The sequence below is a fragment of the Zalophus californianus genome, chromosome 12 (genome assembly GCF_009762305.2).
Source record: "Zalophus californianus isolate mZalCal1 chromosome 12, mZalCal1.pri.v2, whole genome shotgun sequence".
Lineage (NCBI taxonomy): Eukaryota > Metazoa > Chordata > Mammalia > Carnivora > Otariidae > Zalophus > Zalophus californianus.
Genome location: NC_045606.1, coordinates 53,185,670 through 53,199,323, shown reverse-complemented (window position 1 = coordinate 53,199,323; position 13,654 = coordinate 53,185,670). Strand labels below are relative to the sequence as shown.

General features: G+C 41.8%; 1 protein-coding gene across 1 annotated transcript in view; it reads right to left on the bottom strand.

The window, feature by feature from the left end:
• Window positions 1-13,654, bottom strand: part of DNAH11 (dynein axonemal heavy chain 11) — a 327,809-nt gene that overhangs the window by 197,225 nt on the left and 116,930 nt on the right. Inside the window, exons 31-32 of the mRNA XM_027574450.2 lie at window positions 7,130-7,261; window positions 5,177-5,337 (exon numbers count right to left, since the gene is read on the bottom strand). Coding sequence (XP_027430251.1) covers window positions 5,177-5,337; window positions 7,130-7,261 — 293 coding nt within the window. The remainder of the gene's footprint in view (window positions 1-5,176; window positions 5,338-7,129; window positions 7,262-13,654) is intronic.

Genomic DNA, 13,654 nt, shown 5'->3' with positions numbered 1-13,654 from the left:
CACCTCACACCAGTCAGAATGGCTAAAATTAACAAGTCAGGGAATGACAGATGTTGGCGGGGATGTGGAGAAAGGGGAACCCTCCTACACTGTTGGTGGGAATGCAAGCTGGTGCAACCCCTCTGGAAAACAGTATGGAGGTTCCTCAAACAGTTGAAATTAGAGCTACCGTTTGATCCAGCAATTGCACTACTGGGTATTTACCACAAAGATACAAATGTAGGGACCCGAAGGGGTACGTGTACCCCAATGTTTATAGCAGCAATGTCCACCATAGCCAAACTGTGGAAAGAGCCAAGATGCCCATCGACAGATGAATGGATAAAGAAGAAGTGGTATATATACACAATGGAATATTATGCAGCCATCAAAAGGAATGAGATCTTGCCATTTGCAACGACGTGGATGGAACTGGAGGGTGTTATGCTGAGTGAAATAAGTCAATCAGAGAAAGACATGTATCACATGACCTCACTGATATGAGGAATTCTTAATCTCAGGAAAGAAACTGAGTGTTACTGGAGTGGTTGGGGGTGGGAGGGATGGGGTGGCTGGGTGATAGACATTGGGGAGGGTATGTGCTACGGTGAGCGCTGTGAATTGTGCAAGACTGTTGAATCACAGTTCTGTACTTCTGAAACAAATAACGCAACATATTTTAAGAAAAAAGAAAAAGAAGAAGATAACAGGAGAGGAAGAAAAGGGGAGTATGTCAGAGGGGGAGACGAACCATGAGAGATGATGGACTCTGAAAAACAAACTGAGGGTTCTAGAGGGGAGGGGGGTAGGGGGATGGGTTAGCCTGGTGATGGGTATTGAGGAGGGCACGTTCTGCATGGAGCACTGGGTGTTATGAACAAACAATGAATCATGGAACACTGCACCAAAAACTAATGATGTAATATATGGTGATTAACATAACAAAAAAAAATTAAAAAAAAAAAAAGAATGCCCAAGGCAAATGCCTTAAGAAATTCAGAGTACAATGCAAACAGAAGCAGTTCCTTAGGAAAATGTAAATCGTTTCTGTATTTTATGGCTGGCACATGTTTAATTGCTCCTTACAATGCATCTGGAATGGAAAGACCCCTGAACTAGGAATTACAGCGTTTTTTATAGTGCAGACTATCCCCTCAGCATCTTTTCTCATAGTTCCAAGTTTTGGCTGGACGCGTGGCTGTCTATCTGCTGCAGATGACCTTTCGTACCACCTTCCAGTCAGGAGCTGCCCAGTGACCAAGCTCCAAGCAACATATTCTGTGCTGAGATGCCATGTACAAATCCCACAACAACCCTGTCTAGATGTTTTGCCCTTGTTCCCTGGCTGACACGAAGGTGGAAGTCACATGTGGCATGTTGGTCACGTGCCGGGCTATACTGTGGAACCGCTCTCCTCTGGACTGTGACCCAAGTGTCACACCAGCCTCTGTGGAACTGCAGCCGTTCTATCTTGGGTCTCTTGGTAACAGCTCAGCCTTCTGTGCTCCTAACCAGTCCACCTGTGCTCCTGCTCCTAACTCTCTGTTACATGCTGTTGACCTCCGTCTCTCAACCTGCCCACAAAGGCAAGCAGCCCACCTACCCCACAGAGGGAAGGTCAACATCAAGTGAGATGTGATCAGCACGTCTGAAAGGCATTACTGTGTGAAGGTAAAGAACTAGTAAACAACCCAAAAAGTGAAATGGAAAAGAAATGTATGCAAAGTGAACATTTGCAGCACCACTCACTCCATCAAAAGGAACATTCAGCTTCCTTTTAACTGGCAAACAAACCACATAGTGATTTTTTTTAAATCAAAAAGCCAATAAGCTATTAGTCCTCACATATTGGCACACTTTCAAGTGTCTCTTCCTCCTACAGCCCATGCCTCCCTTCTTCTCAGCTTTATTTATCATGGCGCGGACGCGGTAGACTCAGCGTCTGCAGTTTTGACGATTCTCAAGTGATTTTGTCAAGGTACAAGTTTTAATGTCTCACACTGGAAGATGTACATAAATTAACCAATTAAGATAGTGAACAATGAGTTTCAGTTAGAGACAAGTTAAAGAGAAGTGAATTAGAAAAACAGAATTACAGGAGCGCCTGGATGGCTCAGTTGGTTAAACGTCCGACTCCTGGTTTCGGCTCAGGTCATGATCCCAGGGTCATGGGATCGAGCCCCACATCAAGCTCTGGGCTCAGCAGGGAATCTGCTAGAGATTCTCTTTCTCCCTCTCCCTCTGACCCTCCCCCTGCATTTGCATGCTCAGGCATGCTCTCTCTCAATCTTAAAACAAACAAAAACAAAACAACAAAACCCAGAATTACAATTTATCAGTGATGAACTCATGAGCAGATTAATACAAACAAGAACAATCACAAAGCTTGTGGCAGAATCTCACGGGCTTCCCAGGACCATCAACAGAAGCCAGCGTTACTGACATATTTAAAACTGTCTACACTTTCACTCCCAGATAAATTGTATGGTACGGTTATATACTGCATAACTGGGAATACTCCTGTGATTTTGAGATGTTTTTTCCTTTCAGGAATGCCAATGAGTCAATAGGCTTCCCCACCACCAAGTAATTCGGCAGAGGCTGAAATACTGATAGGGAACTCCTTATTAATGTGACAGATCCTTATCTCTACAGCATTCTGACTCTGTGTGTATACTGACTTAGAGTCAAGTGGCAATGAACTTCTAGTAATGGTAACCCCCTCTCCCTTGACATGCTTGAGCCACACTGGCTCTCTATTTTTTTTTAATTAACAGATAATGTATTATTTGTTTCAGGAGTACAGGTCTGTGATTCATCAGTCTTAACACAATTCACAGCGCTCACCATAGCACATACCCTCCCCAATGTCTATCACCCAGCCACCCCATCCCTCCCACCCCCCACCACTCCAGCAACCCTCAGTTTGTTTCCTGAGATTAAGAATTCCTCGTATCAGTGAGGTCATATGATACATGTCTTTCTCTGATTAACTTATTTCACTCAGCATAATACCCTCCAGTTCCATCCACATTGCTGCAAATGGCAAGATTTCATTCCTTTTGATGGCTGCATAATATTCCAGTGTGTGTGTGTGTGTGTGTGTATACACACACACACCACATCTTTTTTATCCATTCATCTGTCGATGGACATCTTGGCTCTTTCCACAGTTTGGCTATTGTGGACATTGCTGCTATAAACACCGGGGTGCACGTACCCCTCCAGAACCCTACATCTGTATCTTTGGAGTAAATACCCAATAGTGCAATTGCTGGGTTGTATGGTAACTATTTTCAACCTTTTTAGGAACCTCCCTACTGTTTTCCAGAGTGGCTGCACCAGCTTGCATTCCCAACAGTGTAGGAAGGTTCCCCTTTCTCCGCATCCCCGCCAGCATCTGTCGTTTCCTGACTTGTTTATTTTAACCATTCTGACAGGTGTGAGGTGGTATCTCATTGAGGTTTTGATTTGTATTTCCCTGATGCCAAGCGATGTTGAGTACTTTTTCACATGTCTGTCGGCCATTTGGATGTCTTCTTCGGAAAAATGTCTGTTCATGTCTTCTGCCCATTTCTTGATTCGATTATTTGTTCTTTGGGTGTTGAGTTTGATGAGTTCTTTATAGATTTTGGGTACTAGCCCTTTCTCTGATAGGTCATTTGCAAGTATCTTCTCCCGTTCTCTCGGTTGTCTTTTGGTTTTGTTGACTGGTTCCTTTGCTGTGCAAAAGCTTTTTATCTTTATCTTGATGAAGTCCCAATAGTTCATTTTTGCCCTTGCTTCCCTTGCCTTTGGCGATGTGTCTAGGAAGAAGTTGCTGTGCCTTAGGTCAAAGAGGTTGCTGCCTATGTTCTCCTAAAGGATTTTGATGGAGTCCTGCCTCACATTTAGGTCTTTTCTCCATTTTGAGTCTATTTTTGTGTGTGGTGTAAGGAAATGGTCCAGTTTCATTCTTCTGCATGTGGCTGTCCAATTTTCCCAACACCATTTGTTGAAGAGACTTTTTTCCATTGGACATTCTTTCCTGCTTTGTTGAAGACTAGCTGACCATAGAGTTGAGGGTCCATATCTGGGCTCTCTCTTCTGTTCCACTGATCTATGTGTCTGTTTTTGTGCCAGTACCATACTGTCTTGCTGATGACAGCTTTGTAATACAGCTTGAAGTCCGGAATTGTGATGCCACCAGCTTTGCTTTTCTTTTTCAACATTCCTCTGGCTATTTGGGGTCTTTTCTGGTTCCATACAAATTTTAGGATTATTTGCTCCATTTCTTTGAAAAAAGTTGATGGTATTTTGATAGGGATTGCCCTGAATGTGTAGACTGCTCTAGATAGCGTTGACATGTTCCATGCTCTGGCTCTGTATCCATCTCTTGAACTGGCCAATCTCCTTCCCATCTTAGCAACTTTGCACTTGTCTCTGCCTGTCACTTTCTGCCCCAGGATGTTTGCAAAGCTTCCCTGGTATCATTTAGGTCCCAACTCACACAATCTATAGTGGACTCTCCATTCAAGATACTGTGTGACGTATCACCCTGTTTTATTTTAGTCATAGCATATATAATCATCTAAAATAACTTGGTTAACTTGTTTATTATTCCTCTTCATTCCCAGACACTCACATGCCACAGTCAACTAGAAAGCGCATTCTATGAGACCAGGAACCCTGCCTGTTTAATTCTGGAAGAGTACTCAGCACCATGCTTCCTAAGTGTTGGTTAAATCATTTAACAGATGTTCCTGCTCTTTTCTTCCTTTCACTGTAGGTAACCCTTCAAAAATGAATCACCATGTAGGCAATTCCTATGTTACACTTTTGATAAAGGGATTCGGGCGTGGGAGGTGGTTACAAACCCTGGTATCAGGATGTTAGCCATAGATAATCAGAGAGAATGGACTCAGTGATCAAGAGTGCTGCCCTCCGCCATATTAATCTGCTCATGATTTCATGATTTATATACCATCTAGTATACTTCTGCTTCTCTAATTTGGTTCTCTTTAACTTATCTCTAACTAAAGTCAACGTTTACTGTGTCGCTTCATTAGTTCATTTACACATAGCTTTCATACCTTTCTAGTTTGTTCATCATTTTCTCTTACTTATTTCAGTTCCAACTCACTCACACACCTTTACCCAGACTAGGGGACTTTTCCAGCTCACTTTTTCCCATCTGACTCCAACTTCTCACTCTTACCTATCAGTTAGAGGAGTGATCACTAGCCGAGGACTATTTCCTAAATATTCATAGAAGTACTGGAACTGGGCATCACAAATATTAACAAAGCAGTGTTTCTGGACGTCCTCCCACTGGTGACGAAGTTGGGACAGCCAGGCAAAGGCTTGGGGACTGACAACCTGAAAACATCACATGATCATTACACACAGGACACTGATCATTTTGAGGCAACAAATTATTAATCCAACCAATCCTGCTGATTTGCATCTCTAAGACTTTCACAAAAGGGCCATGTCTTGTATGCTATTGCATGTTGTAGTTGCATGTAAATGGTTCAATACTCAATCAGAAATACATGTCGTAAGTCTTCATTTTAAGAAGGCTTTTACTGTAAAACAACATCAATTTGTTCAAGCAAGGCTTTTTCCCCCCTTTTATGAATCAGTCTAGGGGATCTGATCACTTTTCTAACTTTATAGTCGTATCACTGAAATCAGATGGAAAAATACACTCCATAGTCAAACACATAATCCATCATTTCTGCGTGTCAGAGATAGCAACAAACTGTACCTTCAACAAAGTCCATTCTAAAGCCAGTTTTACTTTTAGGACAGACGTTTCCCACTTTGTTTTTCAGTCAATCAAATTACAGTATTTTTTTCATTGTTATTTTTTTATCTTACTCAAGCCTATCCATTCTTTTTCCACTTTGAAAAAATAATTTCAGTCTCATACATTTGTGACCCTAGGATTTCTCAGGGACCATTTAAGTTATCAAAGTTATTATCTACTACATGTTCTGATAGCTACATAAATGTCAACACTGTACATTTGTGCATATTAAATGATCAGAAATTAGGCAAAATCTTTACCTCTTTGAATACAAAGGACATGTTTTAAATCATAATTAATCCTACTGCAAGTAATCACCACTGATAAAACATAATATGTAAGAAAGTACAAGGTCATATTTAGAGTAGTTATCAATGGTTCATTATCAAAATGAGAATACACAGTAAGTGGCATTTTGCAAGGATCAGTTTTGGATTAGCAATTAAACATTATTCACTAAAGGTCCAGAACTTGGATGAAGAATTTTTTTTATGTTTATGGCTTACGCCAAGTACTGCTTGCACTCTCTGGAGAGAATTAAAATTCACTTTGATTTTAGTAAATTGAAAAACAACTAGCAAAACAACAAGAAGCATCTCAAAACACATACATGCATTCAAAATTGAGAAAGAAACAGTCTTGCTTTAGAGTACCACCCCCCCGAGACAAAAAAAAAGGGGTGTGGAGAAAGCAGCTGATAGGCATGATAAGCCAACGTTGTTCAGGAGACAAACACACTTGTGACATTTCTAAGTAGGAACGTATTTTAGAAGAAAGCTGAGAAAATTCTTTCACGTTAAACGCTGCCGGTATTTAAGAGACACAAAGGCTTTGTAAAGAGATAAGAATGATATTAATGCCCTGGACGGATTAGAAAATGACTTCTCTAAAATCTGTCATTAGGCTTAAAAAGACAAGGGGTGACCAATATTTGTCTTTCTTCAAAGCAAAGGCACACAGAGATGGTTCAAATGACAATCTTTATGCTATAGGCTGGAAGCCGCATGGGTCATAATCACAGGCCAAAGGACCAAGATGATGACATGCAGCAAAGTGTGAAGGCAGGGGAATGAACACGGTGACTTGACGAGGTTCTCCTACCCTGGGCTAATCATTTGGATGATGTGCGTTAGAAGTTCCTGACTTGGAGGAAGTCTGTGGGGTACCACGTGGGCTAACTCTCATGAGGATAACTAGGTAACTCCAATCAAAGTCACTCTTAGTAAGTACAACTCACCTCACAGGACGCATTAAAAATACACAACATAAAAAAATGACTTCCTCAGAAGTACTCTTAATAATAAAAACCACCTTTAGGAAACAACAAAAAAAGACATGGCATTTCTATGAAGAACTTGCCTTCTGAGAAATAAGTTTGGCCACCACATCTCTGGCATGGACGTCGATGGTACAAATGGTCATGATCTTCTGACGGTCTCCAGGTAGGAGTTCTCCCAGTAAAAGTGCAATCAGGGTATTCAACTGAGAAATCTAGAAGAAATTGTGTAAAAAGATAAAGATTACAAATATAGAGTCTAACAGCCCAACAGTCTTATTTGTGAAGACCCCTCTAGTTTACAAAACCTTTTCAAATATGTACCTCAGCTAGCCCTCAAACAACCCGGGGGGAGGAGAGGGAGGAAGGGATGTTACTAAATTAATTACTTAAATACAATAAATATTATAACCCCCACCCCCATCCCCTTGAGCTGACACTCAAGAAGGCAGGCAACTGCGTGACGACAAAGCCAGAGGTTAGCAGCAGGGTTTCCCGGCTGCACGGGACTGACTCTTCATCCTCATGACGTTGAGTCCCCAACTTTGCTGGGATAGACAAGATGACAAATTGTAAAAGGTCAAACTGAGCTCACCTCTAAAAGTACATGAAGAACTAAATATCAAGTCGTCTTTTTGTTTGGTTTTTGTTATTTGGGTTTTTTTTTTTTTAAAGATTTATTTATTCATTTGAGAGAGAAAGAGAGAGAGTGCACGATGGATGGGCAGAGAGAGGGAGAGAAAGAATCCTTAAACAGACCCTGGCTGAGTGTGGAGTCTGATGCGGGGCTCGATCCCACGACCCTGAGATCATGAACTGAGCTGAAACCAAGAGTTGGATGCTTAACCGACTGAGCCGTCCAGGTACCCCATTATTTGGGGGTATTTTTTGTTTGTGTTTGCATAGCAGATAGGTTAGTAGGAAAATATTTACAATGTATAGCTGAAGACTATTGCTCTAATTCTTCTTACACCCCTATTCTTAGGTTCATTGATTTCTTATATCAATATTTTTCAAACTACAGGTCTCTTTTCACAGAATGCAAGGGAACGAAATGGAATGACAGGGAATAGAAAATGGTGCATTACAGAAGAATATGTATTGTTTTGTGAAATTTTCAGTTTCAGACTGTTGAGTATGTATACATAATGTGTGTAAACTAGATCTGATACAAAGTATTTCTTACTGTTAATTGTGTCAGGAAGCTTTTAAAGATACTCCCTTAGGTGGTCATTTTGTTAGCATGGTTATTTATTCAGAGCACGCCTGCTTTATTCAAGGCTTCTTAGCCAACCCCACCCACCCCAGTTCTGCCCTATTTCAGGGTAACACAGAATAAAACAGTACTGCCTTCTTCCTTTTTTACTCTGCAAAGGACAGTCCATTGCAAACTGTTAGCTCCTGAGAGAATTGGTAATGAGTGAATATGACACATCAGCAGAGGCTCTCAAACCTTTGTGGCCTACTGTCAAAAACACACTCCCCACAGCACTATTATCACATCCCAGAAAACAGCCAGCACTGCAGACTTCCCTGAGCCTGCTGGGCAGCTGAACTGGAGAAGGTTATGTAACTCCAGTGAGGATGCAGAAGGAAGGCAGAAAGACAGTAACCAGAACATGCACAGTTCACATTCAATTAGAATATGCAAGGTGCCAGGCACTAACCAGGCTGCCTGTATCATTCCATTCAATCTTCACAAAAACCAATTACTATCCTAACTCTGCAGATGAGGAAACTGAGTCACAGGCATATTAGCGTGAGAGGGCTAGTTCAAATCCAGATAGTCTGCCTTCAGAGCCTGAGCTCTTACTGGTCCCATCCCCTAAAGAGCCACCTACCACCTGTGAGGTAGAGAAATCCATGTCCAAGAGGCATTCAAGAGAGACTTAAACCCAATGGAAGGTTGGTTTCAAAGGAATAAAAAGTATGTACTTTAGACATTCAGAATATACAACATCCTTATAAGTATTTATCTGCTTTTAATACTTTACATCTATAAAAGGTAGCCACATGATAAAAAAAAACAAGAGGTGATCATTATTTCACATATGTCATATTCAGTGTACCTGAGATTTTAGGTTCCACGGAGGCACATCTGCAACTGTCTAGTACACTACCTGGTCCCCAGGACCTCTAAGGTGCTGGCTGTCCAATAGCATGTACTCAGTGTTTGCTGAGTACATTAACGAATATAATTAGCTTATGCACATCGAAGTTTACCAACAAAGTTCATACGCATGTTGGTTAGAAAAGAGGTATTTTGGCATTGGCTATTTTCTCATCTGGGTCAAGATATCCAGGCTTTATGGTCTCAAATCTTACACCAGTTCTGGTATTCGGTTAACAAGAATGGGCTATAGCGACAGTAATAAGATCTTATGCCTTGTATGAACATTTATAATTCCAAGTGCTTTCACATGCATTGTCTTGTCTGAGGCTCCTACACCCTGTGATTTCTCCTTTATTGATTCATTTGTCACCCAAGTTCAGTCAAGTGAAAGAGGATTAAAAATATAACTTGTCAACATTATCCGCTCAGCTTCCTATGTTGGGGATCTGATGTTGTCTCTCAGGATTCCACGTTCCTGGCAATGCTCTCTTGTAAGCAATAAAATTCTGTGCCCACAAAAATAAAGTGATAAAATGTCTATCACTGGGGCAGCAGCCTCAGGCACTCTCACCATCTGGTCACACTATAAATGCATACCTGTTTATGGCCTGTGACATATAAAACATACCTGGGCAGCTCTAAAAAATACATACCGTCTCATGTAATCAGCACTTACTCTTGCCCTCGATCAAAGCAGTGTTAGGTGATGTTCTGGGAGGACCATGGATGTCTGCCTCAAGTCAACAGCCTAGCCCCACCTTGAAACACAAGTGGCTCTTTTTCTTGTACACCTTGCCTTTGGCTGGAGCCTAAGCACAGCATATATCCAGAGCCAGAAAGAAGCCTACCCTCAAATACGATCCAAACTCCCCTTCATGAACACAAAGCCCTCCATGACCTCCCACCCCTCCTCTCCTACCTCACATCACTCCACCTGTACTGGCCTTGGTGTCCTTCCACCATGGCTGTGTCAAGGCCAGAGAAACGGTTTCATCTTCCTGGAGGTGTTTCCCCTCTTATCTTTATACAGTTGGCTTTCCCTCATCATTCATCTTAGTTCAAAATCACCTCCTCAGATCGGCCTTCCCATTTACTATGACCCCCACCCCGTTATTCTACAGGCTCCTATTTTATTTTCCTCATGGTACTTACTAGTATCCTATCATTCACTTACTTATTTCCTTATTTACTATTTGTCTCCTCCACCTGATTCTAAGCTCTAAAGGAACAAGGCCCTTACCTGTCTTTTCCAGTCCTACAATCCCGAGTACAGCAGCCAGCATAAGGCATGATCTCACCACACACTCATCATATGAATGCAGGAAGGAAGGAAGGAAGGAAGGAGGGAGGGCGGGCGGGCAGCAACGATCCATACCACATCAACATTTTTTCTCTCAGTGACACGGTAACACAAATGTGATGACTGTTTCCAGAGGTTACAAGTCAAAGCAGAACTCAGATACATAATTAGAATCCTTTTGCTAGTATAAAAAGAAAGTGCTATGATAGTACACATCAAGGGCTTGGAAAGACATTTTGGAGGAAAGGGTATTTATGCTAAGACTTAAAGGATGAGTATAAACTAGGATGTAAAAAAAACTAAGAGGCTGGCCCCCCAGAAAAGCAGGGTGGAAGCCACCAGAGGCAGCATGTGTGAACAGCCAGGAGACAGCAGGGTGAGCTCATCAGGGAACTGATACAAGTCTCACACGGGAGAGGGGAGGGGCCAGGTCGACCATACGCTCGAGGACGTGCAGGGCTTGGCCGGCTTATTAAGGAGTCTGAACTTCAAGGGCAATGAGATGTTGCTGAAGAGTTTTAAGAAGTGTGATAGTTAGATTTGTGTTTTTACAAGACTTCTCTACCCGTAGGATGATGAATTGGAGGGAAACCAGACTAGAGAAGAAAGATCTGAGAGCAGAATGCTATTGTCATCCAGGTGAGAAAAAAGTGTGTCTGGGACCAGGATATTAACAAAGTAGTGGAGGAAACTGTGAGAACAGATATATTTAGGATAACTGAAGAGATGTGGTGGCTGATTGGACAGCAGGCAAAAGAAAAGTCAAATGGGCTTCTAGGTGAGCAACTAATGAAGGACGATGGGTATGTTTTTCTGAACTTGGGAACACTGGAGAAGCAGGTTTGAGAAGAAGAGCGAATATTCTTTTCCATGTTCTAGGTTGGAGATGCCTGTCAGACATCCAATGGAAGCCTTTTGCATGACTTTTGGTCATGCTTCAGGAGAGAGGTTCGAGCTGAAGGTCACAGTCATGAGCATCTTACAAAAGAAATGATGCAGCCGTAAAAGCAGATGCGATGAGCAGGGAGGTGTGGTGTGGTGAGAAGACACAGGCACCTAAGTCAGAGACACAAGGGACAGACACAAAGAGGAGCAAGGAAAGAAAACTGAAGAGCCCAGGACATTGATGATGAAGTAGATTTCAAACAGACATGAAATAAGGACAGAGTATTAAAATAGGAGGAAGCATTTCTAACAACAACACAGAAAGGGACTCAGTCAAGTGGTAGAACTGGGTCATTGAGAGGAATGAGAATGAGAAGATAAAACAGTCAAGTATCGGTATTTAGGTCAAACAGCTTGGTTATAAATAAAAGTCACAGGGTAAAAGCAGAAATGGGAGAGGCGACACCTAGGAAGAGTTTTCGCTGGTTATTTTGTTTGTAGGCAATGGGAGACTTGGCAATGTTTAAACGCTGACAGCAAGGAGACAGAATGGGAATAGGAAGACATAGTAGAAAAGGCAGCCAGGGAATCCCAAGAGTCCATTTCAGAAGAGACCTGAGCACAGGTGGAGAAATGGCTCCCAACAGAGGCTTCACTTCCGTTCCAACAAGATAGTGGTGCAGAGAGCTGCACACCAGCTCATCATGGTTGATCTACTTCCTCTCTGATGGCAGCATCACATAACAAGAGCTGATATTTAATGAGCTCTTACTATCTAATAAGCATTGTGTGTGTGCATATGTATGTGTATACATAAAGCATATATGTATATGATTCTATTTTAATCATCACAATAACACCATGAGGAAGGTACGACCATGATTCCAACTTTATATAAGAGAATTTGCTCAAGATCACACAGTTCTAAACAGTGGAACCAGGATTTAGGACCTGATTCTAGGATTTTATTGCACATTTTATTAACCCCAAACCTTCCCATGTGGACAACCTATTATTCACTACCAGGTCTTGTTGGCCAGCCAATAGCTGACCTATAATGATTCTGGCAATGAAGGGAAATAACTAGGTATCCACCACCTATGAATTCTCTTGTTTGGATACAAATGGAAACACTTGCCCAAAAACCCACATGAATCATGACCACCACTGACGTTTATATGTTAGAGACGTCTAAGACAATAAGGTGTTCACAAAGAGGGCCACCTGCTTGGTGGGATGATGGTGAACTCACCAAGAAGGAAGGTCTCAGGCACAGACTCAAGGTCAGAGAAAAGGGCTGGTTCTTGATCCACGATGGTGGCTGATTCTCAATTCTGTCCTGACCCACCCAGCTCTTGTGGTGGTGTGGTATGAAAAGACCATATAATGTGAACCTAAACAACTATGCCACTAAATGCTCGAGGATTAAATAACACAACACAAGAGGAACATCTTCCCTGCAGCAGAAGCATGCAATTTCCCCAGCATCTAGCAAGGCATTTTCCCAACTGAGGCACACCTGAGCCACAGTGGCCGAGAAGCTGCAAGTGCCCCTCTGTTGCAGTGGTAAGATCTGAGCTTATGGTCGTCAGCGAACTTTGCTGTGTAAGGGGTCAGCTACCAAAACTTTGATCCCTTTCCAACTGGACATAACACAGAAGTAATGTTCTTTTCGTTTTATAACAACAGCAACAAGGATCTCGAATCCTGAAAACCACCCATGTTTCCACTTTAGCAGAATCAGAAGCAATGGATTTTCTCTTCAACTGGAACAAAGCAAAGTGCCGAAGAAACCCAGGTCCCATACTCTCTTGACACCATCACGGCATGTGCTGTGGAGCCCCCGTTTGTGGCCTTCCTTTTCACTGTTCATTTCCTATTTCTCCATTAATCATATTGCTAAACCCAGCACAATATTGAGCAATGAACGTCAGTGACAGTGCATAGAACTACCTCATTCTTGACACTAATGGAAAGGATTCCAAAGTTTTACCATTAAGCATGATTTTCTCTGCAGGTTTCTAGTGAATATTATTCATCAAGTTGTAAAGTTTCCTTCAAATGCTTGTATTAAGAAAGAAAAAAGATGTATAATCAATAAACCACCACCTTAGAAACTTGAAAAAGAGCAAATTAAAGTAAGTAGACAGAAGTCATCAAGAGAAAGCAGAAATCAGTGAAATATGAGACAGAAATCAACAAAGTCAAAGGTTAGTTCTTTGAAAATGTAAATAAAAATGATAAACACAGAGAAAGCCTGATTTCAGAGAGAGAGAGAGAGAGAGAGAGAATACAAATCACTAACACCAG